At 54.0% G+C, this 25426-nt stretch overlaps 2 protein-coding genes across 2 annotated transcripts in view; both read right to left on the reverse strand.

Moving 5' to 3' along the window:
• TIMP2 (TIMP metallopeptidase inhibitor 2) overlaps positions 1 to 25426 on the reverse strand; it is a 51090-nt gene that overhangs the window by 11308 nt on the left and 14356 nt on the right. The window contains exons 2-3 of the mRNA XM_059998233.1: positions 2913 to 3013; positions 739 to 847 (exon numbers count right to left, since the gene is read on the reverse strand). Coding sequence (XP_059854216.1) covers positions 739 to 847; positions 2913 to 3013 — 210 coding nt within the window. The remainder of the gene's footprint in view (positions 1 to 738; positions 848 to 2912; positions 3014 to 25426) is intronic.
• Positions 16828 to 18515, reverse strand: CEP295NL (CEP295 N-terminal like). Its single transcript, XM_059997008.1, is given in 4 exon segments — positions 16828 to 17019; positions 17021 to 18259; positions 18262 to 18374; positions 18377 to 18515. Coding segments are annotated over 4 exon segments (1683 nt in total).

The following is a 25426-nucleotide window of genomic DNA, read 5'->3' on the forward strand; positions in this document are numbered from 1 at the left end:
AAATTCTGACATTTGCTGCAACATGGCTGACCCCTGAGAACATTATGCTCAGTGAAATCAGCCCATCACAAAAGGGCGAACGCTGTAGGATCCCACTTTTATGAGGTCCCTAGAGGAGTCAGATTCACCGAGACAGAAAGCAGAACAGAGATTGCCAGGGCTGGGGCGAGGGGGGCGTTTAACAGGCATGGAGTTTCAGTCTGGGAAGATGAAGGTTCTGGAGACGGATGGTGGTGGTGGTTGTACAACAATGTGAACATGCTTCACGCCACTGAGCTGTACACCTAAGAATGGCTAAAATGGTAAATTTCATGTTATATATATTTTATCACAGTAAAAAAAGAGGGATACGACGAACAAAGCAGCAGGTGAGTAGAGAGCGTAATAATATCCAGAGATTTAAAATGAGGTTTCAACTCTCCTTCCCCGCCTCCTGTCCGGGCTTGAGCACTTCCAGCATCTCACCTCTTTGTGTGCACCTGACCTCAAATTTCCTATGAATACCGGTTTACTTTGTTCCTTCCCCTCAAGTCACACTGGTTCTACTAGTCTAACAAGGGGAATGTCTAGGACAGGAGAAAATTCACTAATTCTCTGACGGGAATTAGGCAGGGAATCCCCGAGACTTCTGAATAGCACTGTGTGTATCGTCAGAGCTCTGTTCCACTTTGAGCCGCCCTGCCTCCCCAACCCTGGACGGTCCCTAGGAACGTTCCATGCCCATATCCACATACACACCTGCAATGAGATACTCCTTCTTTCCTCCAATGTCCAGCGAGACCCCGCACACTGCGGAGGAGGGGGCCGTGTAGATAAACTCTATGTCCTTGTCAGGTCCCTTGAACATCTGGAAAGAGGAGGATGAGAAATGTAAACGAATTGGGCGGCACAGCCACGTTCCCATCCCGAACACGGCGGGGCGCCCCGACCTGCACCCGTGGTACTGCCAACATGGAAAAGGGGATGGAGATGTACCAGTAAGACAGATCAGAAGACGACCATTCCTAATGCACGGGATTCCCTGGAGACACTGATTTACTTCTTAGTGTGGCAGTTGTCACCAGGCTGGGCATGAGACCGTCATCCAGAAGGACCCGCCTCAGATAACACACCTGCTCTCCCTACCACCTGTGAGGTCATCTCAGCATCCCTGGGGAGGGGCTTATGTCTCTCCAGGTGATTCTGACACATCACGGAGTATCACCACTTTGTGTCTTTCCAGGAATTTTACGCACTGGCTACTTGACGAGGACCAGAGCGGAGAGGCGCCTCTCAATTAGGACGTAACTCCTTGGGCAAGTGGAGTTTGACTTTTCAACTTGTGATTTTCTTACAGCCTCTTGGGAACAGACCTGCTGCCCAGGTGAAGGGGTGCATTGTTCCAGTGCCCGGGCAGGAATTGAGAAAGCCACAGCCACAGCCAGGGAGCTCCTGCGGCCCCATCGGGGACAGTGACAGGCGGTGGCCTGAGTGTGGACTGAGAACTGCCCTCCACGCCAGTTTTGGGGGTGCAGGCTGCTGGAAGTCAGGTGAGCAGGGGTGGGGGTAATGCAAAGGGGAGCGCACGCATGCACCAGGACCACACAACAGAGGAGCCTAAACACGGCTGTAGATCACAGACACGCGGGCTCCACGATTCCACACGAACTGCATCAGGACTCTCGCTGTGGCTAAACCGAGATTAATAGCGTTGTTTGGTTTTGGGGGGAAGAGTTTCAACAAGCAAACTCAAATGGAACAGGGTCATCCCAATGTCACGGCGAACCCGCTTTGCAAGAGCTACACCCCAACTCATGCCAAGAAAGGTTATCAATGACGTCTGTCACCAAAGGGCTGAAAGTGCTTCCTTGCTGTCAACACCTGCCTTTTCACGACCCCTCAATGAGGCGTGAGAGCAGAGATAACTGTCCTTCCCGCTTCATAAATAGAGATGTAGGCACTGGGTCACCTCTTTAAATGACATAGGCACAATGATTAAGCATTTCTTTGACCTTCTGGTAACATTTATGTTCTATTTTTTATTTTTGTAACAAAATTAAACATGGATGGCCACAACTACTACCCAGGTTGAAACGCTGTTCCTCCAGCTGGAGCCTAGAATCTTCTTCCCTCTTGTAGACCAAGTTAGTTATTGTCAACATCAGCACTGGTCCTGTCTTCCCAACCTCCCCCCCACGTCCTCCCCTCTCTCCCTCCCTCCCAAATATGGGCTCCTTGCCACATGACCTCGAACACAACCACCATTCTGAAAACCTAACAAATGCCACCACCCCCTCGGTGTACAGCCCCCAAGCCTTCCGTCCCTCCCCTCCCCTGGCGAAGCATCTTCTCCGTCACCGGCCAGGCTGCCATGTCCATTTCCTTCTCAACTCCCCTCTCTCAGGAAGTCGTCCCAGCACACCTGTCCACAGGAGTCCCCCTCTGTCCAAATCCCCCCTCCTCTTAGAGCATAAAGCTAACCAGGCAGGACTAGAGTCCACCCGCAGTTTGGGGGAATCAGGTCACCTGCTCTCACATTGGTCGTGGGCTCCCAGAGGCGACAGCCAAGTTCCCACTGCCTCTGAACCTGCCATGGAGAGGTGAAGAGGCACTCACAGAACGTTCCACAGATGCTGTGAACTTGGTAACTTAAGGCTGAGGCTCACGAAGATGATGCATTTCTGAAATAACCTAGCTGGTAGGAACAGACCACGCCCACACCACTTCTCAGCGTTTACGGATTAAGGAAAATCAGATCCACTTGTGGCTTGACGCCCTCGTTCCTAGCTGTCTGCCTCAGAGGTGGATGGACCGAGTCCTAGGGACCCAGTGGTGCACTGAGATGGTAGGCCAGCCCCGCCCGGTCCCCGGCCCTGCTCCCAAAGCTCCCAAAGCTCTGCCCAATGGAGCAACGCAGGGACAGTGGCCATTACCTTTATTTGCTTGATCTCATACTGAATCCGTTTGATGGGGTTGCCGTAGATGTCATTCCCGGAGTCCACCTCCTTCTCGCTGACGGCTTTGGCCCTGATCACTGCAAAACAAAGACAGAGAGGTGAGCAGAGTCCCCGAAAGACTGTTCTGGCTCTAAGGAGGGGGCAAGGGGCAGCAGGGAGGTGGGAGGTGAGGGGCAAGATGACCCCAGCCCTGGGTACAGCATCGGACTCCATCCCGAGGGGGAGACCAGGAGTGAAGCTAGAGCCCTCTGTCGACAGGGCGCCAGAGCAGAAGCTCTCGTCCTTCACGACAGGGGGCTGCTGGGGCCGTCACTGATTTGAACAGCAGCTCGCTGTTGATGTCACGCTTGAGTACTCTGGGGCTTTTCCTCTTTCTCCCCAGTGTGTATGTATCTGCGGCTGGGGAAGCAGATAAGCACACTGACTGGTCTGCAGTCCTGATCACGCAGTTAAGGATGGTGAGAGTCCCCACCCCCCATAGCCAACCGGCAATCAGGCTCTCTTGGGCTGAAGGCTGAGGGGGAGTTACCTACCTACGAGGGGCCCCATCACATTTAGGTTGGGGGTCTTCCATCTAAAAGGTCTATCTCGTCAGCCTCCTAATCTGTCCTCAACGTGTCCCTGAGAGATGTCGCAGGGATGATTCTCTGTAATAACACACACTCTATCAGAGGCACGGCAGAGGAAGGTTGAACATTTAAACTGTTGAACGGGGGGAGGAGACATTCGAGAGCAACTCTAGCAGACATAAGGGACAGATGCCGAGGAAAAAGGCCAAACAGAAAGAAGGATGATCCTGGAACGTGACATGAGATGAAGGAGAGGGGAAGAGGTCAGGCTGGGAAGGTTCCGGAATGTTCCCTGGGGCCTGAGGCTGCTCGAGAGCCATGCACCCCAGGGCTTCCTAGTAGCAATTAAGCCCAGACTCTGCTCCGACCCATAACCTGACGGGGCGCGGATCAGCAGTTCACCCTGTCACGGGCAGAGCCCTCCCTTTTTTCATTTCGAGGCTTATCAGCTGGTGGCACGGCCTGTTTTAATGGCTTTAAAAGCTTTGTCCTGGGCTTCCCTGGCGCAGCGGTTGAGAGTCCGCCTGCCGATGCAGGGGACGCGGGTTTGTGCCCCGGTCTGGGAAGATCCCACATGCCACGGAGCGGCTGGGCCCGTGAGCCATGGCCGCTGAGCCTGCGTGTCCGGAGCCTGTGCTGCGCAACGGGAGAGGCCACAACAGTGAGAGGCCCGCGTACCGCAAAAAAAAAAACAACACCAAAACAGCTTTGTCCTCCAAGATTCGGCTGTTCAGGGTCATGCTGGATGAGGGTCACGTGAGTGTGGGTGTGAGCAAAATAAAGAAACAAGGAGCAGACAGGCTCAGAGGCACCTCCCACCTCCACTCCCCAATGGGCAGCTGGAATCTCAGAGCCCCCAGGCAGGGCTGTCTTTTCCCATAGAGCAGGGAGGCCCAGGCACGCGGATCCCCATCTGTGCCCATCCCCCTGGACCCTTGAAATGCGCTGTGGATCCCAGCCTGGCACCAGAGCCCCACGCCACAGCCCCAGCGCCCCACCCAGGCCCAAACCCATCCTTATTTTTCCTTCTGTCGGCGCTGAGTCATGACTGGCCAAGGCCACAGGTTCCTGTTTCCCAGGCTGAGCCTGGCCCCAACCTACAAAGCCACATCTAGGAAATGCCACCCTAGAACAGAGGGCCTTGCCCTTGGTAGCTGGTCAACCTGATCCCAGCGTCTCCTCCCACCCCCCACCCATCCTCCCTCCGCAGCACATGTTATCTTTTCTCAGTCACATCCCGTGCAGTTCTAACATCTTTTTCGGCCGCACACTGCCCTCGTCTAAAACAGAAGACCCTGTGCAGCCTGGCGCCAGCCAGTGACTATTTCGGCTGCCGTGGTGGTCCCCCACTCTTGCTGTTCCGCCAGTCCATAATACTCCCTGAATCTGAACCTGCTCAGGGGTGTCCATACCTCTAGACAGGCAAGTTTCTTCTGCCTTGAATGCCATCTCCCTCTCTCTGCTTGGAGAACGTCCATTCATCCTTCAAGACCCAGCTGAAATAGCCCTTCCCCATCTTCCCTCAGGGAAATCCTGTCCTCCCGCAGCACTTGGTATATTCCGCAACTCTCATCCACTCTGCTGTAAACATCTGTACCCATCTGCTCAGGGCCCTGGGAGCTTCTAACAGACACAAGCTATGCTCCAACCACAGAACAGTTAGGGCTCACTATTTGCTGAGCTGACCCTGAGATACTTGGACGGCAGCACAGGTTAGGTTTGTCTTGGTCCCTCTTACGACCTGCCTCATCTATACCTTATTGCAATGCTGCACAGAAAGGTGTTTATGCAAATCAGTAAACATCAGGTTAGTCCTGTCCTAAGTTTGCTCTTCCGCGGCATCATCCTCAGCTCATGACATCAAATGAACCAGGAACATCCAAAGGAGATGACAGTTCTAAAAGGAGCAGTGCTGCCAGATTTTACTATGGTACGCCTAGCTCTGCATTGCTTTTACTATGGTGCGCCTAGTTCTGCATTGCTGTTACTATGGTGCGCCTAGTTCTGCATTGCTGTTACTATGGTGCGCCTAGTTCTGCATTGCTTTTACTATGGTGCGCCTAGTTCTGCATTGCTTTTACTATGGTGCGCCTAATTCTGCATTGCTTTTACTATGGTGCGCCTAGTTCTGCATGTTTTTTGGAACTTTTTGGCACTGCTTTTCAGAGGTCCAGCACCCTGCACAATGCTTACTGCATTATAGGTGTTCAATAAACACACTGCTGGCCATTAGAAAATAAGCAAAAACTCAAAACTACAATGAGGTACCACTGCACATCAGTCAGAATGGCCATCATTAAAAAGTCTACAAATAACAAATGCTGGAGAGGGTGTGGCGAAAAGGGAACCCCCCTACACTGTTGGTGGGAATGTAAATTGGCGCAGCCACCATGGAGAACAGTATGGAGATTCCTCAAAAACTAAAAATAGGGCTTCCCTGGTGGCACAGTGGTTGAGATCCGCCTGCCAATGCAGGGGACACGGGTTCGTGCCCCGGTCCGGGAAGATCCCACATGCCATGGAGCGGCTGGGCCCGTGAGCCATGGCCTCTGAACCTGCGTGTCTGGAGTCTGTGCTCCGCAGCGGGAGAGGCCACAACAGTGAGAAGCCCGCGTACCGCAAAAAAAACCCCAAAAAACCGAAAACTAAAAATAGAGTTGCCATATGATTGAGCAATCCCACTCCTGGGCATATATCTGGAGAAAACTATAATTCAAAAAGATACAAGTACCCCTGGGCTTCCCTGGTGGCACAGTAGTTAAGAATCCGCCTGTCAATGCAGGGGACACGGGTTCGAGCCCTGGTCCAGGAAGATCCCACATGCCACGGAGCAACTAAACCCATGTGCCACAACTACTGACCCTGTGCTCTAGAGCCCATGAGCCACAACTACTGAGCCTGAGTGCCACAACTACTGAAGCCCACACACCTAGAGCCTGTGCTCTGCAACAAGAGAAGCCACCCAATAAGAAGCCCACGCACCACAATGAAGAGAAGCCCCCACTAGCTGCAACTAGAGAAAAGCTCACGTGCAGCAACAAGGACCCAATGCAGCCAAGAAAACAAACAAACAAACAAACGATGAAAGCAGCTTTATATTCATAGTAGCACTATTCACAACAGCCAAGACATGGAAACAATCTGAATGTCCATCGACAGATGAATGGATCAAGAAGATGTGGTACATATATACAATGGAGTACTACTCAGCCATTAAAAAGAATGAAGTAATGCCATCTGCAGCAACATGGATAGACCTAAAGATGATCATACTAAGCGAAGTAAGTCAGACAGAGAAAGACAAACACCATATGATATCACTTATATGTGGAATCTAAAATATGACACAAATGAACATATCTATGAAACAGAAGCAGACTCGCAGACATAGAGAACAGACTTGTGGTTGCCAAGGGGGAGGTGGGGAGGGATTGGGAGGTTGGGATTAGCAGATGCAAACTATTATATACAGGATGGATAAACAACAAGGTCCTGCTGTAGAGCACAGGGAAGTATATTCCATATCCTGTGATAAATCATAATGGAAAAGAATATGAAAAATAATATATATATATAACTGAATCACTTTGTTGTACAGCAGAAATTAGCAACATTGTAAATCAACTATACTTCAATAAAATTAAAAAAAAAAAAAAAGAAAAGAAGCAAAAACTACTCCCCAACAGCCAAGAGACTCCATTCCATTCCACACATCAAGGTCCATGCATTTTTCTCTTATAAAAGCTCCTAAGCCTCCCAGGCAGTCTGAGTTCTTAATTGAAAGGGGGCAGCAGCGGGGCTCCATCCTGCTGTAGCCCCTCCCTGCTGTGTAGCCTCAGGGAAGTTCCCTGACCTCCCTGGGACTCAGCTGCTCACATCGGAAATGGAGACACCGCCGCCAGTATCTGCACACCATCAAGGTGTGGGAGAACTAAGAGATGGGGGGCACGTGATGCGGTGCCTGACACACGATGCAGGTGTAGCTCAGGACAGAACAAACACAGAACCTCGGGGACTTCCCTGGTGGCGCAGTGGTTGAGAATCCACCTGCCAACGCAGGGGACATGGGTTCGATCCCTTGTCCGGGAAGACCCCACGTGCCACGGAGCAACTAAGCCCGTGCGCCACAACTACTGAGCCCACATGCCACAACTACTGAAGCCAGCGCGCCTAGAGCCCGTGCTCCGCAACAAGAGAAACCACTGCAGTGGGAAGCCTGTGCACTGCATCGAAGATCAGCCCCTGCTCACCACAAATAGAGAAAGCCCTCGTGCAGCAACAAAGACCCAATGCAGCCAAAAATAAATGAATAAACAAAAAAAAAAAAAAAAGAGAGAAATGGAAGGAAAGAAAGTGAAGCAAGAGAGAAAAGAAAGCCCAGTTCTATGGAAACCTTCCCCAAAGTGTCAACACCCTCCAACCACGAAAGAGAGATGCTGGGCACACACCTGTCCACGTAGGTGCGAGGGATCCACAGCGCTGAGCTGCTCAGGGCAGCAGGTACCATCTGGGCTCAGCACCACTCTGCATGGGGTGGGGGGGGAGGACACAGGCAAAGCATTGGCTGATGAATTGATCACAGCCAGAGGTTCCCACGGCAAGTTACAGATAGGAGACCTGAGGGGCCCCACAGGGGAGGGAGGGCGGGGCAGCAGCGCACAGTGGACCCCAGCCAACTCGGCTGCGGACATCCCGACCCTCGGCTTTCTGCCCCCGGCACGAGCCAGAGTGGGGACTGTCTTCCATGCCAAGCTCAGAGTTCCAAGTTGGACTGTCTTTTAAGTATAAATCCAAAAAGCATGGGCCCCCCTCCTGTTGCCCAAAGGGAAAAAGGGGTAAAGTGTGGAAAGGTCTTCAGTAACAGTCCCTGCCTTCGAGGAGATCCAACACAGGCAGGAAGATAGATGATGGACAGGAAAACCAAGACGCACAATCTTTCCAACTGCCAGTGGCGGACAGAGGAGGCGGCAAGAAGAGCTTTCCAGAAATGTGTTCCCTGCACCTAGCACAATGGGCATAACCCTGAGCTCCAGACTGGAGGCCACTCCAAGTGAGGGATGGGCCTCTCTGAGTCCCAGGCCATTTAAAGGACAGGGCTGGGGAGAAGCAAAGAGACCCAAAGAATCTGGGAAGAAGTTAAAATGGAGGCATGGACTCATGTTTACCAAACACCTACGGCATGCTGGGCCTGGTGTTTGGCCCTGGGTTGGGGGATCAGTCTAGGTCCTGTCCACCCCCCGAGTGAGCAGCTCTGCTCCACCATCCTGCCCCTGGGGAACCAGAGGCAGCAGTAGGAGGCAGAGTCTTTATAAAGATTCCTGTTCTAACCGCTTTGGACGCAAAAATGATGGCCTCTCCCTGGGCTGCTCAGATTTTTTCTTCTTTCTCTTCTGCCGTTAACACAACATCTGGGTTTGAGATCAAGGGTGATACACTGGCTGATGAATTCACTGCCAGATGTTGGCTACTGGAATGCACAGCCGTGGACTTAATTCAAAGCACAGGCAACCGCAGAGCCCCTGCCCCCACCCCTCAGGCTGTGGACACCACATGACGTCACTTCCCCCCACTAGGAGCCTGCAAAAACAATCCCTAGTCCACCCAGCCAGATTTGGGATGGAAAAGAACGGGGTGGGTGGAAAGTCAAGGTTGCGGACGACGATCCAAAGAACACAGGCTATGTTCAGACTCCGAGAGATGACAACAGCCCAGGCGAAACCAACGGAGGCCAGACTGTGCCACTGCCCTGGGGCGAGGGGACAGGGAGGAGGCTGGCAGGAAACCTTGGGTGTCCCCAGCATACCCTGTGGCCAGGGCCGGTCCAGAGGAGCAGCACACTCGACCAGCCCAGGCCGATTTATGTCTCTCCCACACCCTGCCAACGTCTCAGTCCTCATGTGTCTGCAGACCTTATCGGGGAAGCCATGGAGATGAACAACAAGCCAAGGACATAGTCTATGGGGGAGCCAGGCCCCGAAAGAGAACTGCCTGTCAGAAGTTCATTTATTTCACACTGAAATAAACTGAATTATCCTGACTGTCTTCCCACGGGCCCAACTTCTCTCCAGAGGAATGCCATATGCTACACGTGCGAATGTATCCTGTAGGACCTTTCCCAACGGGGCTACGCTGCTCGGCGTGGGCTCCCGACCCCAGAGCACGGTAATACTGCGGATGTCAGGACTCTGATTTTTAGACATTCACGGCCTTGCACCAACACACTCAACACCCCAGAATCCCCAGACCCCAGAGCCTGCCCAGGCAGAGCTTCCGGCGCAGGGAAAAATCACGGGCCTGCCTGCAACAGGTGCGGGAATCTCCAGGATTCGGAAAAACATCTAAATACAAGGTCAAAACCCTGACCCGGGCTTCCCTGGTGGTGCAGTGGTTGAGAGTCCGCCTGCCGATGCAGGGGACACGGGTTCGTGCCCCGGTCTGGGAAGATCCCACATGCCGCGGAGCGGCTGGGCCCGTGAGCCATGGCCGCTGAGCCTGCGCGTCCAGACCCTGTGCCCTGCAACGGGAGAGGCCACAACAGTGAGAGGCCCACATACCGCGGAAAACAAAAAACAAAAAAACCCTGAACCATCTGAGTCTTATGTGTCTACACTGACTCAGGGCAGCAAGGGTGCCTCAGCAGCAGCAGAGGCCACCGTCACCTCCCCGCCCACCTACTGCAGCCTCCAGCTCAGATCTGGAAGGGGCGCCCAGCGAGACAGGCATTAACACGGACCTCGCCGCCCTACTCTTCAGTCTTGGTCGCAGCCTCGTGGAAGACGCCCAGTGGTCCCTCCGGTGAGGCGCACACGGTCTCAAAGCCATCCGCTGTGCGGGAGAGGTCAGGGGCTTTCGACTGGCCGGCACATTTGCCAAAGACCCTACTGGCCCCAATCAAGAGTGGGTGGGGGCCGCTCTGCTGCTGTTCCTGGAACGCGAGCCCTGGTTTGAGAGTAGAGGGTCACTTGGTCCGTTTCCTTGTCTCTGGGAAAAACTACACACCAACCATTTCAGAGGAACTCAGAAAGCAACGATTTTGCCCCACACAAGACCCAGCCCCCACTTACTCCAGGCCACGCTTCGGACCCCCAGCTCTCCAGGTGTGCTCTGCACTGCTGGGGTACTTGGGGAGGGCTGGAGGGTTCCACACTCTTGTCCACACTCTCCAGAGAAGGGACAGCACGAGGGTAGACATCTACACCCTCAAATCACAGAGCTACCAAAGTCCTCGCTTAATGCCTGCAGCTACATCCCGAGGCTGCCTCTTGGGATGAGTCTCTTGTCCCTTTAGGGTGGACACAGTGACACTGTATGGCTGGTTGACCTGGCGGAGGCCCCTTAACCTTTGAATTTTGATGAACTTGCCCCAAGTCCCAGTGGAGGGTGGACTGGGCTGCCTGCATCCTGGCCACCACTAGCCCTTAAGGGTGGAGGCAGAAATGAGGGGCACCCCGCTTCCTGTGCCCACACCCCAGACACACAGCCTGCTGCTCTGCCCCACGAAAGCTGTAATGAAGTGATCATGCTTTTCAGAGCCCTGCTCTGGATTACTGAGGGATGCCTAACTGCTTACAAGTAACTAAACCATCTCAGTGGGCTGTGGGGAGCATGATAAAGACACTGTGAGCCTTTGCAGTGGGCTGCATCCGCTTCTTTGGGGTGGGGGCAGACCGCACCAGCTACAGGGCCAGGGGGTGGGTGGATGATGATTTAGAAAGAGGGTCGTGCTCACATGGACTGCAGACCGCTGGGACTCCCCAGGTTTCGGGGCCACGCCCCCCCCCCAACAGAACGGCACGTGGAAACGGGATGTGGCCGAGCAGCCTGGGAGATGTCACAAGGAATGCATGGCGTCAGCGCTGGCCTGGTGCCCAGAAGGCCTTGGGAGCATCTAGCCCCACCTGCCCCTCTGGCCTCACGGTGTACCCAGCCTTCACCTTTCCAGCTGCCCCATGGTGGACATGGCCCCGGGGGCTCTCCCCAAGCACTCAGCTCTGCCTTCCCTGGCCTCAATGCCAGGCCCCGTTCAGCCAGGGGTGGAGCAGGCCTCCTCCAAATTCGCTGCTTTCAGGGAAATGAAGTAATTAAAAACAGCCCTGTGATGATGCAGGGAACCGAGGGCTTCTTCCATCCCTGGAGCAGCTGTGAGAGACCAGACCCACCCCCAGGTCCCCCAAACCTCCCCAACCCCAGGGGCCAACAGATGTCCGCGGCAGGGCTGTGGTGTCCAGTGTGAGGGCAAGACTTGGCCAGCATGACTCAGGCCAGGGTCAAAAACGCCTGGAATGACAACTGCTCAGAGCAGATGTGTTTTTTCAGGAGTTGAGGGTGGGGCAGGGAGAGTGACGGGTGCAGGACAGACAACAGGAAACAGCAGTACAGCCCCAGCCCTGGTCCACGCTGCCCATGAGCCCAGTACCTGGGGATCTGCCAGGCCTGCCCAGGGCTGTTCAAGATTCTAGCACGTACACGTGAGCCGTTGTCCACTGGATGCCCCGTCTCCATGGAGACCAGCTCTCCCATCTCCATTTCCTGTCCCTTTGCTTTGGCTTCCCTTGGGAGCGGGAGGGAAGCATCTCTAAAAGCGCCTTGGTGATGCAGAGAGAAGCTGCAGCACTCACCGCCCAGCTTCCACGCTGCCCTCCCGACCCCCCAGGACCCAGATAGGACCCCTGACTCAAGCCCTGCCACCTTTCCCCCCTTTTCCCTGCGGGCCCAGCAGGATCTCATGCCAGAGGCCTTGGTCACGGTCTCCGAAGCCTTGGGCTCGGGCCCTTCCCATTCACGTGCTGCTGAATCATTTGAAAAAAATGCATCCCGCTCCTGGGAGGATTTGCTGAGAACAGTGCGGCTTTGTGGAGGGAACTGCTGCTCTGCACTTTCTCCGCCAAGACCCCAAGAAGGAGCCAAGCTCAGTCCTGCAAGCCCAAGCCTAGAGCCCGGAGCGGGGGCAGGGGCAGGAGCAGGCGGGGCAGGGGGCGGGGGGGGGGCAGGGAGAGATGCTGAGAGGATTCCCGCCCCCTCCAGCAACCCCCCAGCGATCCCTCCCCACCCACAGGCTGAGGAAGGGGCTGGACGGACAGCTAAGAAGTGAGGGGCAGCAGACAAGGGTCCTGTCCTCACGCTGCTGCTGGTGGGCCGTGACCTCGGGCAGGTCTCCCCTTCTAGGTTGCCTCGTTTTGGGGAGTGAACACTCGAGTGCCGGGCCTGTGGCTCAGGCCCCCGTCCGCATGGACAGAGCAGCAGCAGTGGCCCTGGCGTGGGACGTTGAGGCATGTGGTCTGTGGGCCGACTCCAATCCACGGCATTTCTCAGGAGCCAGGAGCAGCGATGGAAAGGCTGGAACCCCAGAGCCACCCTCCCAGCTGCCAGTGTGGAGGGAAGCTGGGTGCGCAGGCCGGGCAGTTCACGCCCCCTCTCCTCGGCTAGCTGTCGTTAGCTTAGCAAGTAAGAGCCCAGGTGGCAGCCCAGCTGCCCCTCGGAGCGGGTGGTGTGTGGTGTGCAGTCCACCCAGCCTCCCGTCTCTAGCCAGGACGAGGGTGGGCTGCACTCCGCCATCAGCTCTTAATCATGTCTCCATCACGTGGAGGCAAGAAGCTGCCCGCACCTCAAGGCTTGAAAGAGGGTCCCCTGCCCTCCATCCCAACTTGAAAAACCTATTTTCGCATTATTTTCCATTTCTGAGATTCTGGATGTCCTCACACCCACTACAACCTCACACCTGGCAGCGTGTGTGGGGGTGGACAGGCATAAGGACCCTCAGAGCAGCACACATGGAACGCGGGGTCACATCCAAACCGAGGGTGCCCACCGGCCCCTCCAGGGCTGGAGCAGGCACACTGTTGAGGGAGAACTTCTGTCCCTGCTTCCGAAGTGTCCTGGTCCTTGTCGGCCACTGCTGGCCCGCACCTGCCTGTGGACAGCGGACCTCGCAGCAGGTACCGCCGGCGCCGTCTTCCGCCTATGGATACCTTGGGCAAACGGAGGGCCTGTCCACCAGCAGGCCAGCCACGGAGGCCTTCCCTAGCGGCTGCCGTCTGGGGAGGACTCACTGGCTGGGCTGCAAGGAAGCGACCTGACAACACAGAGTGAAACAGGAACAGGGTAGCTGCCCCCAAAAGTGGGGGGATGAATCACAAAACCAGGGGAAAGTTCTAGAAGATGCAGTTTCAGAGAGGAAGAGCCCACGAGGGAGGGAGGGAGGACGCATGGGGAAGGCCGCTGGGCGAGGACCCTTTAGCAGGAGGCACTGTGTCGGGGTCCCCACTGCCCCCTGGCAGTACTGGGCGGAACCCTTCCAGGTGGCGCTGTCCCAGGGCCCTGGGCACCAGAGTCATGTCGAAGTGACCGACAGGGAGTGAAGGCAGTGTCTTCTGGGATCCCAGCCCACCCCCTGGATACCAATGAGAGATGGAAGTTACCGGTGACATCTCCATCGGGAATCACTGGAGGGTCAGCTCTTTTTGTGGGTGGCGGGCGGGGGTAGTCCTGGAGGGCTGTTTCATTACCCACGTCACTGACCCGGGCAAGGGGGTACCCTGGCCCGCCCCCCTTCAGCCTTCTGCAGGACAGGTGGGAAAGGGCAGGGCGTCTCATCCAGCTTCCAGGGGACAGTGTGGGAGTGACAGGCCAGGCAGAGTTGAGTCAGCCTCCACCACGTCTCGCTGCCCATCCCCCACACCTACTTTTAGCTCAAGTGTGGCCAAGAAGGGACAATTCCTCACCTAGAACACACGGGCCACAAACATGACCTCTGAAAGTGGAAACAAAAATAACGCACTTATAGGCAGGCTTGCCCCTTCATTAGGCTGCGGCTTCCAGCCCGAGTCATGAGGATCTCATTACTCAGTGTTTGGGTCCCATCGTGGCCACGGCTTTAAACCCAGTGATCCCACGGCACCCCCTCCACCCTCAGACCGAGGTGATCCCGTAGTGGCAGACGGGAGTTCCAGCTGAGCAGCCGCTAAAGGCCAGGGCCCCTCCCCGCAGGGAATCCTCATTTGGCCTGGGAGTGACAAAGCTCTCTTGGCCCCAGGACTTTTTTCGTATTCACTGTTGGGCTCAGACCAAACTGGTGAGCAGCTCTGCAGCCCTGACCCAGAGCAGCTCTGCAGCCTTGACCCGCTATTCCGGAAGCAGGTGAGAGAAACCGGGCTGGGATCAAACATTCTCTCCACCTAAAATGGAAAAGCCACAGACAATGGAGGCTCACACGATGGAGACGTGAGATGGTGGAAGGTTCCTCACTCAAGCTATTGATTTTAAAACAAAACTGAAAAACAAACAAACAAACAAAAAACACCTTGTGGGATGCCATTACTGCTCCATACAAATGGTCGCATTCAGGGGCTGTGGGCTCCATGCTCAGAGACACATTTCCGGTCAGTCACCCCACCTCTCTGAGTATCCCTCTATCACCCTCTGTCATTGTGGTCACTTGTTACCTATATCCTCCACTAGAACATGTCCTGTGTGTGTGTTGTTCACTGTTCAGCTCCAGTGACGTGGGGCAGTGTCTGTCACTCAGTACTTGCAAAGGAAAAACAGTATAATATCAGGTCAACATTTTCCAGGGACCCAAAAAAAAGGTGAAAATGGAGAGAAAAGGAGGGATGGGACCTTTCCCACACCTACATCCCAGCTGTGATGTTCAAACATTCCCAAAGCACTTTTTGATGCCAGGCCTTCTGATCCAAATGCATTAGGGACGTAGTTCACTTTTGGGGAACTGGCACAAAACAGAAGCAGCTATGGAAAGAAGGCTCAGAGGGTCACATGCTATGACGCTGTGGCAAAAATGACACCTACGTGTGACACGAAGGAACTAACTATGTTGGGTCCAAAAACGCTTCCAAAAGACCACACATGATATAATATCCTTTTTATAGGGTTCAAGCAGAAGTAAAACTAAACAATACAGGCTGTGTTCGGGTTGTAGTGAAGTGCAGGGATACAGCTAAGGAGGAACAGCGTAGAGGAGAGGGAAGTAGCACACAGATAAAGCTGGTTTTCAGCAAACATTCCAGATCTTGGGTTTGGCTGGTAGGCTCACAGTTGTTCATTATATTGTCTATATATGGATGGGCTGGGGTCGCAGCAGACGCTGCCTTCACTCTGTTGGTCACTTGCACACGGCTGGGCTATGATGCCAAACATACATAAGATAAAAAAAGGCCATTGATGGCCCAATGATGCCAACATATCATGAATGAAGAGGATTTATCCCACCCGGTGCATCTGAGGTCCTTGGGAGGGAGGGACGGAGGGAGGGAAGGAACATCTCCTTCATATGCTAAGTCCAGGGGTCAGTTAGCTCTGGCCCAAGGGCCAAAGCCTGCCTACCACCTATTTTTGTAAATAAAAGTCTTATTGGAACTCGGTCACACCCATTCATTTATGTGTTGTCTGTGGCTGTCTTCCAGCTGCAAAGGCAGGCGTAGAGTAGTTGCCGGAGACCGTATGGCCAGCAAAGCCTAAAATGTTTACTATTGGCTCTTTGCAGAAAAGGTTTGTCCACCCCCATTCCAACCCCTAAGTATGTAACAGGCAGATAAAACCCCACCCAGTGTAGGGTCTCTACGACTGCCAAGGCTTCTGGGTCAGAGGTAAAGCTGGAGGGTAGGGAACCTACCAGACACCCTGGTTCCCCCAGCACTGCCAGCCCCAGAAGGAGTCTATAGGGCTGAGTTGCTGGGAACCATTTCCCCTCTCTCTCTTTCCTCTTTCTGCCTCTTGCTTCGACCCCCTTCTTTCCCTCCCTCTCCCCCTCCTTTCTCCCTCCCTCCTGCTTTCTAATATTAAAGTTATAAGAATGTTACTGATGTCCTATTAAATGACGTTCGTTTGAAAGACTAAAAGATTTTTGTTAAATCTCTCCATTAACGTCTCAGCCACTGGCTAAGCAACAAATGATGTATCTTTTGAAACTGCGCCCGTCTGACCTTGCATGCCCCTCAAAGTCCAGTGTTCATTTCGCCAAAACATCTGAAGCACTTAAATGTACCTGGTGTTTCCATCTGTGCTGTGGCACGTGAAAACAGCCTCAGCTCCGGGACACACCTTTGAGCTACAATGGCCAGACCCTCCTACCGCGCCCCACATGTTCGTGCTAAGGAGTCTTCCTGAATTGGACTTAGTTTTAAAGGCGAGACTGGCAATAAGTATGATTCCTGCAGAGGAATTCGCTCCAAAGGATGGAAGGATGACTGTTGGCCCATTTTAAAGAGGCTACAGGTTTCTGAGCAGATGGTGCAAATACAATCGCACAGACTTGGGTGCCAGCTCAGTTATCAGTGATGTATTTACCAGGGGCAGGACTCTCGCTTTTAACATATTCCCTGAAACTCTCACAAGCATTTCCTGGCTTCTTCAAGAAACCGCTTGTGCAACTTGTTTTGCTCTAGAATTTGCTGTTGAAGGTCACGGATCATCTGACTGTGCCTGTCATCGTGGACAATGCTGGCCGAGGGGGAAGTGGGGCTGCGGTCATACCCTCCTTTCTTCTCCTGGTCTGGAGGGGGAGTCAGGCTTCCGATGAGCCAGAGAAGCTTGCCCCTGTTCCCTCCTCCCATCTTCCAGCTCCGTCTGGAGGTCGGCCTCCAAGCTCATCTTGGGGTGTCTGATTTGCTCGAGCGAGTCCAGCTGCTTTGGTGTTCTCTGCTCCACCTGCATTTTCTGCTTCTGCCTTGATGCCGTCAAGCCACCTCTGTCTGCCTGTTCTGGCGGGTGAAGCTGAAGGGAGCCCTGCACCAGGGCGTCCGGTCGGGGAGGCTCCTGGCTGGATTCGGGGCTGCACGAGAGCAGGTTCTCTTCATCGACAGATGTCCCTGCCTCGGGAGACCACGGTTTACTGTCATTCTCAAGCACGCACTTGGCCATCCTATGGGATTTTTGGTTCCTGGGCTTGCTTAGTAACTTTTTCAAGCTGGTTCTGGACGGCGTCAGGTGGGCGTCCACCCCCGCTGGACTCGCGGGCTCCCCGGCGGGCACCATGTCCATCTCTGCATCTCTTGCGTTCCTCTTTCTCTGGCTCTCCCTTCTCCACGCCTGCGTCTCCTCAAAGCCCTGTTCTTCACTGGGGCTCTGATCCATCCCGGGCTTGAGATCCAGGTGCAAGTTCAGGTGTTTTCTCAGCTTCCGGTTGGTATCAAACAACAACTCTTCAGAGGCAAACTCCAGCTCTCCCTACCACCTGCTCTTGTCACAGAGCTTTGCCAGCGGTGAGGCCCCCCTTCTGCAGGTCGAGCCGACTGGCCACAGCTGTTCCAGGTCGGCGGCTTTGCCCTCGGGGCTCTGATCCAAACAGTGGTTTTTCGGGCCTTGAAGACAAGCCGTTCGCTTCCCCAGCTGCCTCCTGCCGTCCTGGGCTGTTTCGGTCTCCCGTTCCTCCAGGCATTTGATCTCCCCTACAGCAGCAGGGACCAAGTCTGTCCCTCTGCTCAGCCCAGGGTCAATGGGACGGTGGCCCCCGCCGGTCTTCATTGAAGGCACGTGTTTTCCTTTACTCCTCTCTGGTGGGCTCAGGGGACGAGGACTCAGGCCCGTGGCTCTGGAGGCTCCCCGCCTCTCCTGGTCCACCGCTCTTCTCCGGGATGTGGTGCACCAGGGCTGCCGTCAGACCAGCTCTTCCCTGTGTCCCTTCTCTTGCCGCACGGCCACTGTGTGCTTCCTCTCGGCCCTGGGCGACCTGGCTGCTCCTGGCTGGGTCGAGCCCTCTGAGTCAGGTTCATGGTCCTCGGCCAGTCTGCCCGCCACCGCCTCCCCTCCAACAGATGTGCTAAGTACAGCCTCTCCAGGCCTCGGACCTGCTGGCCTGGGGCCTCCTGCTGCTCTGCCTGCAGCTCCTCGGCCAAGCGCTGGGGCAGCTCTTCCACTGCTAGAGGTCCTGTCTCCTCTGCGGGGGCAGGTCTCCTTTCTCTCGGACGTGTAGCAATTGGTGCTTCTGCCTCAAAAGCAAGGCTTCGTTGTCGGGACTGGGGCTCCGCCAAGGGGCTCTCTCCGCGTTTCCTTTCATGTCGGGGGCCTTTGCAGACATGGCTTCGGAGAGAAGGTGGTGTGAACCAAGAGTGGAGGTTCCAGGGCACCAGGGCCGAGGAGCCACAGGTGCTATGGCCGTTTCACGGCAAGCCCACAGGGCAGGAAGATGCACAGCGCTGCCCGGAGCGTTCCGAGCACAGTGAGGCCCTGGAGACAAGGCACATGGGGCTCTGAGTGCAGGACAGGCCGGGGGACGTGACCCTCCAGATCACTTTCCTGACATCTGCCCACGAGGGTCTGTTCTCCGGCTCCCGATCTGTCTCATACGCCTTTAATGAGACCCGGCAGGGCAGCTGTTCTCAGTGGGGTGTGGTTTTGCTTCCCAGGGGGACATGTGGCCATGTCTGGAGACAGTTTTGGTTGTCACAACTGGAAGGGGGGGTGCTACAGCCCCCCTCCCTCCAGGACGGCCCCACGACAAACAGGGACCAGGCTCCAGATGTCCAGTGCTAGGGTTAAGACCCCACCTTCGGAGACAAGTTAGGGTTCAGGTGGGGGTGATGCAAATGTCTGGCCCTCTGGAGGGAGCTACTTACAAATGAAAGGCGGAAGCGGTAAAGGAGGAGGAGCTTGCCAGGAAAGGTGTGTGTGTGTGTGTGTGTGTGTGTGTGTGTGTGTGTGTGTGTGTAGGGGGAGGTGAGTGTGGGTGAGTGTGCTGACGTGCATGTTTGTACTAGAATTCAGTGCAAACCAGAGAGGAGTTAAGCTAGTGGTATTTCTTTTTTCACATCTCTTTGGCATCACTCAGGGACACGTGCTCTGCCAGGGCTTCCTAAAGAAGGTGCATTCACACCAAAAAAGAGTATCACTTACAGCTGATGTCAAAAGCGGCCAGATGTGTGGGCTATGGGAGCTGCTTCCTAGGCACTGCGGTCTGCACGGGGCGCCCCTCAACTGTGTGGGTATCCCTTCCCTTCTTTATTTTAGGATGTGCGGAGCCAGGCTGAGCAATTTTAGCCCAAAGTAATGCTGGTCATCAGAAACACAGCTGCATCAGCGGAACAACTAATGTCAACTGTGTGGGCTGCCCTCCGCTTATCTTTTTTACAGTAACCGTCGAGGTAAGGAGTTATTAGCACCCCTGGTTCACGGGTGGGGAAACTGAGGCAGGGAGCAATTAAGAAACTTGACCCAAATCACACAGCTGGCAGACGGCAGCTGCTACTCGGGTAGACCATCTTGTCTTTGACCAATGGTCACATAGCCGCTGGCTCTTGGAAACTATGATGATGCAGTTATACATGTGGAAATGCGGTTAACATCATATTCTACCAGTCTGCCAACCACCACAATGAGCAAGAGGAGAGAGAAAGAGAAAGCTGGGAAATTAAACACAATGGTTGAGATTTTCAACAAAAGCGCCACAGCCATTCAATGGGGGAAAAAGTCATTTTTTTGTTCGTTTTCAACAAACGTTCCTGGGACAGTTGGATATCCACATGCAAAAAAGATTAATTTACACCCTTATCTCATCATATACAAAATTATATACCATATACAGAAATTAAAGTGATCACAGACCTTAAGGTAAGGTCTAAAGCTATAGATGCTTGGAAGGAAACAACTGTATCTTCATGACTTCAGGTTAGGCAAAGATTCTTAGATATAACACCAAAAGCACAAGCAATACAAGAAATTGATAAGTGTGGCATCATCAGTATTAAAAACCTCTGCACTTCAGAAGACATCGTTAATAAGTGAAAACACAAGACAAGGACTGGAAGGAAATACCTGCAAATCACATATCCAACAAAAGACTTGAATCAGTTTGTATAAACAGCTCTTACAATAATAAGAAGACAAACAATCCAATTTAAAAATGGGCAGGGACTTCCCTGGTGGTGCAGTGGATAAGAATCCGCCTGCCAATGCAGGGGACACCGGTTCGGGCCCTGGTCCAGGAAGATCTCACAAGCCGCGGAACAACAAAGCCCATGTGCCACAACTACTGAGCCCTCATGCCGCATTTACTGAAGCCCGCGTGCCTAGAGCCCGTGCTCCACAGCAAGAGAAGCCACCGCAATAAGAAGCCCGCGCACCACAAGGAAGAGTAGCCACCGCTCAACACAATCTAGAAAAAGCCTGCGCACAGCAACGAAGACCCAATGCAGCCAAAAATAAATAACTAAATTTATAAAAATAGGCAAAAGGTTGAAATAAACACATCACCAAAGAAGATTTACGTATGGCTAATAAAGCCCATAAAAAGATGTTCAACACCAACACTCATCAGGGAAACGCAAAATGAAGATACCACTTCACACCCACTAGGATGGCTACAATGAAAAAGACAGGCAATGACAAGACTTGGTGAGGACGTGGGGACATCGGAACCCTCACATGCTGCTGGTGGGGATGCAAAATGGCGCAGCCGCTCTGGAAAACAGTTTGGCAGTTCTATAAGATGGTAAACGTAGATCTACCGTATGACCCAGCAATTGTACTCCACCAAGAAACAGAAGTGCAGAAACTGAGTAACCGTCCCAGCTCACAGGGAGGAACTGGGTTGGAATCTGGGTCCCAAATGTCAGAGATTGAGCTTTTCCCACCCCCGGGAATGGCCACAGGGGTGTCCAAACAGGTGAGGAGAGGGAGAGCGCTGTGAATGTCGCTTCACCTGTAGAGAATGGGGAAACTTGCACCCCGGGATCCAAGGTCTATTTTTGGGCCTGGAGCCACTGGCTCACGCCCCATGTTAACTGGTGACAATGAGCAAAACCTGCACGAGCCTCTCCCACTCTGGAGGGCCCCCACCCACTCGGTCACCCGTTACACCCTGAGCCAGGCCCGTTGGGGTGGGCGCCCCACTGCTGCCCAGGTGGTTTTCCTGGAGACACGCAAATGGATGAAGACCTGAAACATTTGGGTGGTGATCTTAGGGATAAAGCCCGGAAATTAGAGTCAGCTCCCTCGTTCAGGAACTGAAATCCCTGTACCAACTGGCAGAGGCACCCTTGCCCTCTGCCCATGTCCCCAGCTGCCCCATGCCCTCACCTCCAAGCCCTTCCTTGCGCATTGACTTGAGACCAGTGTTCTGAGTGTCGGGGTTCTCTCTCGGGCCTTCTGACTTTGCTCCCCCGAAGCGGGACGGGCTGGCCTGTGCTGGCTGCCTTCAACCCCTCGGGAAGCCGCAGCCCTCTCCTTACAGAAGCTCCACTCAGAGCGGCAGATGGGAAGGACACTGGGCCCATTCTCCTCTCACCCTCTGCGTCCCCGGTGCGTGGAGCCAGCCCACGGCGGTCACCTGGGTAGTGGCTCAGATCACTTTTCAGCCGAGGCAGACCCCCTCCCAGGCCACGAGGAAGGGCCAGACCCGCAGCAGCCCTCCTGCCTTCTGATCCCTCAATGGAGGCTCCAGGGTACCCCAGGCCGAGGAAGAAAGGTGACCACGAAGGAGGCTGGGTGGCGCCCAAACCAGGGGCTCCAATGCCAGGTGGACCGGACTCCGGTCGAAGGGTCTCACCTGAGACTCCTAACCAGGCTCCCTGTCACCACCCCCGTTCCACCCCACCTGACTCCTCCTCCCCAGCACTATGGCTACAGCCACTGTTCTAACTCGGCCACCTGTGTCACTTGAGCATCTGCAACGGGCCCTGTGCAGTTGGCACCAGCAAGTCTCCAAGCATAGCCAGAGGCCACCTGCCTCACGGGTTGCCTGAACTGCTAGTTAAGATGCAGATTTGGCGGCCCGCCCCAGACCGATCCCACCTCTGCCTCAGTGGGGAGGGGCCCAGAAATGCGCTCAGTTAACCATCTCACCAAAGTCGGTCGGGCAGTCCCTGGCCGACAGGCTTGGGAACATTCCAGCAGCTCAGGATCCGGCCCCCCTTCCCCAGCCGGGCATCCCAAATGCCCCTGACCCAGGTCCAACACCTTCGCTGTGCTCGTGCCCGTCCTTCTTCCTCAAAGAGAGCCCCCCTCATCCTACCCACCCACCTCTCCCCAGCCCTGTTCTGGTTCTTCCTCCCTGACAAGGCCGCCCCTGATTTCCGCAGCAACAGGAAAATGCTCCCGTTTTTCTCCGGGGCCCACAGATTCAACGCCCCAGGGACACAGTTTAGCACATTTTCTTTTGAAACATTTAAAAATAGCTATAAAAGGGCTCCTAGAGCTGCCCTGGTGGCGCAGTGGTTGAGAGTCCGCCTGCCGATGCAGGGGACGTGGGTTCGTGCCCCGGTCCGGGAAGATCCCACATGCCGCGGAGCGGCTGGCCCCGTGAGCCATGGCTGCTGAGCCTGCGCGTCCGGAGCCTGCGCTCCGCAACGGGAGAGGCCACGACAGTGAGAGGCCCGCGTATCGCCAAAAAAAAAAAAAAAAAAAAAGGGCTCCCAACTAGCTGGCATGGCCAGAGAGAACATTTCCATATAAGTAAAGCTTACTCTTTCATGTGTAAAGTTAAACATTTCTCTGTCTCCTGAGAGCACACAGAAGGGACATAATTTGACCTTCTTACAACTCTGGATTATCTTTAGAACTATAATATAGAGAATCCCTCAAGGGCTTTTAAGATATATAGGACCCCCACTAAAAAAATCATATATATATATATGACAGAGTTCCTCTAAACTAAATGACCCCTGAATATAATTTGGAGTTTTTAAGTGTACTTCTTATAGCTTCCTCCGTAGTTGTAACTTTCTGTCTGTGTGTCTGACAGCACCCTATCCCCCTTTTCTCATACGGCTTCTAAACTGCTATGATGTGGGACCCACACAAATCAGTGTCTTAAAAGTGTGTCTAAAGCAAGAAGAGTAGAGGCTGGGGCCCTGGCGGGCTTTCCATGAGTCAAGTACATGAGCGTCTGAATCCATGGCCACCAGCTCTGGATGCGATGTCCCCGGCACTCAATCACCCACAGGGAGATGGAAAACCAGCCGTGCTGCTGGCATGCAAGCCTTCAGCTCAGATTTTTCACAGGCTTGAACCCCTGGCCAAATCTAACAAGGCCAAGCATACTGGGAAAACATCTACAACCCACACGTGGGTCCCCACATCCGACCCTGCAAGTGCCAAGTGGAGAATGTAGCTCCGAAGGAGCAAAGCTGGAGACGAGAGGGTCCGAGCCGGCTGTGAGCTCAGTCGGCAGAGACCGTGGTCACCAAAAGAGCCAATGCGATCGTTACCTGTGTTGCTAGAAACGCCTGAAACAAGCAGGGTAATGGTCCAGCCCAGCCCCTGCACAGGTGAGACTCACCTGGACATTCCCGGCCGCAACGCGAAAGAGGCACTTGGAGGAACACCCACCCTGTTCCCACCCCATGGGATGCGTGAAGATCAAACGGGATGGCCTGCAAGTTTTAAAATCAAAATACAACTATCGAAATTTTTAGGGGGACTTCCCTGATGGTCCAGGGGTTAAGACTCCACGCTTCCAATCCCTGGTCGGGGAACTAAGATCTCACATGCCACGCGGTGCGGCAAAAAACAAAAAAGAAAGAAAAGAAATTATTAGGAATTCACCTAATGAGAAATACACACTAAATGAGAATTACACTTTTACTAAATAAGGAGAAAATCTGAGTAAGGGAGAGGTATGTCTTCCCAGATATGGTTCAGAAAGGCAGAGAGTGGTTAAGGATGGGAAGAAGCGCCTCAGAGTTCAGGAGGAGAATGAAAAAACAAACAAAAACAGGTCATAGGAAGGAAAGTCCTAAGAGTCTAGAACAGTGTACTCTGGTGGTTCAGAGTATTGACTAACTGTGTGACCTAGCACAGGTTTCTTAACTCTGGGTGCCTCAGTCTCTGTTCATCCGTAAAACGGGGATAATAACAGCAACACCCATCATCTACACAGATGCTAGCGCTCATTACCATCAGAAACACCCACATCCTTGGCAAGCTGCTTGGGGAAGAGGGTGGTACTTACTGTGCGTGTCTCCAGATGCCTGGACCAGACCACCAAGAACACATTACAGGGAGGCAGAAATTGGCCCGGGTGGAAAGAAGCACTTTCTACAGGGTTGTCTCGAAATCACTGGGCTGAGTTGGTAGGTAGTGAGACACCCATCACTGGAGGCATCCGAGCCAAGCCCAGATAAAACAAACATCAGAAACATTTTAAACTCCATTTCTCTGAGTTCTAGCTGCTAGAAATACACTTTGTGACACCCAGTGTGCTGCCCAGAGCTTCCACTTTTGCTCACTTCCTGACTCTCCCTCAGTTAAGTTCCAGAGTAGTGGTTCATAAAGCCGGCTGGGTGTTAGACCAGCTGCATCAGAATCACCTGGTGGGGAGGCGATCACGGTAGACTATGCGTCCTGGCCAGGCCCCACCGCACGTTTTTCCACCCGAATCCTGGGGTGGGGTTTGCGAATCTGCATGTTTAACCATCTCCCTGATGCACACTCAGGATAAGGACAGTTCTAGAAGGCTGAGATGGCCGGGCAGCCAGCCTCTAGGAGAACAAGCCCTTGTCATCTTGTCTCCGTTACCTCCCCGACCAGCTTCATTAAGACAGACATGAGGCACAGGCTCTTCCAAACTCACAGGAGATACCAGGCTAGCTGGGGGGCTGCTTACGGCTGATCCAACTGGCGCCTTACTAAATGTCTCTTGACGATGTCATCTGCTTTCCCTCCAGCCTTACTACTGCAGCTACCCCACCTAGGTCAGGGGTCCCCAGTGCCAACAACTGTTCTTGTTGTATGATGATCTCCCCCCCAAAACCACCAAATTCACTCCCAACCCCATCCCACCAGCTTCCACTGCCCATCCTCCCCGATCCAACTGTATGTGCAGAACCCCGTGGTGCAAGGACTTTCAAATTAGCCTTTTGGCATGTGTCCTGGACACCCTTACTGGCCCACTTCCCAAGGCGCCCTCACCAAACCACTGGGCACAGAAAGAAGTCCACCCTCACAATGGATAAGGGGGCAGGGACACAACAA

The sequence above is a fragment of the Delphinus delphis genome, chromosome 19 (assembly GCF_949987515.2).
Source record: "Delphinus delphis chromosome 19, mDelDel1.2, whole genome shotgun sequence".
In the NCBI taxonomy this organism is placed as follows: Eukaryota; Metazoa; Chordata; class Mammalia; order Artiodactyla; family Delphinidae; genus Delphinus; species Delphinus delphis.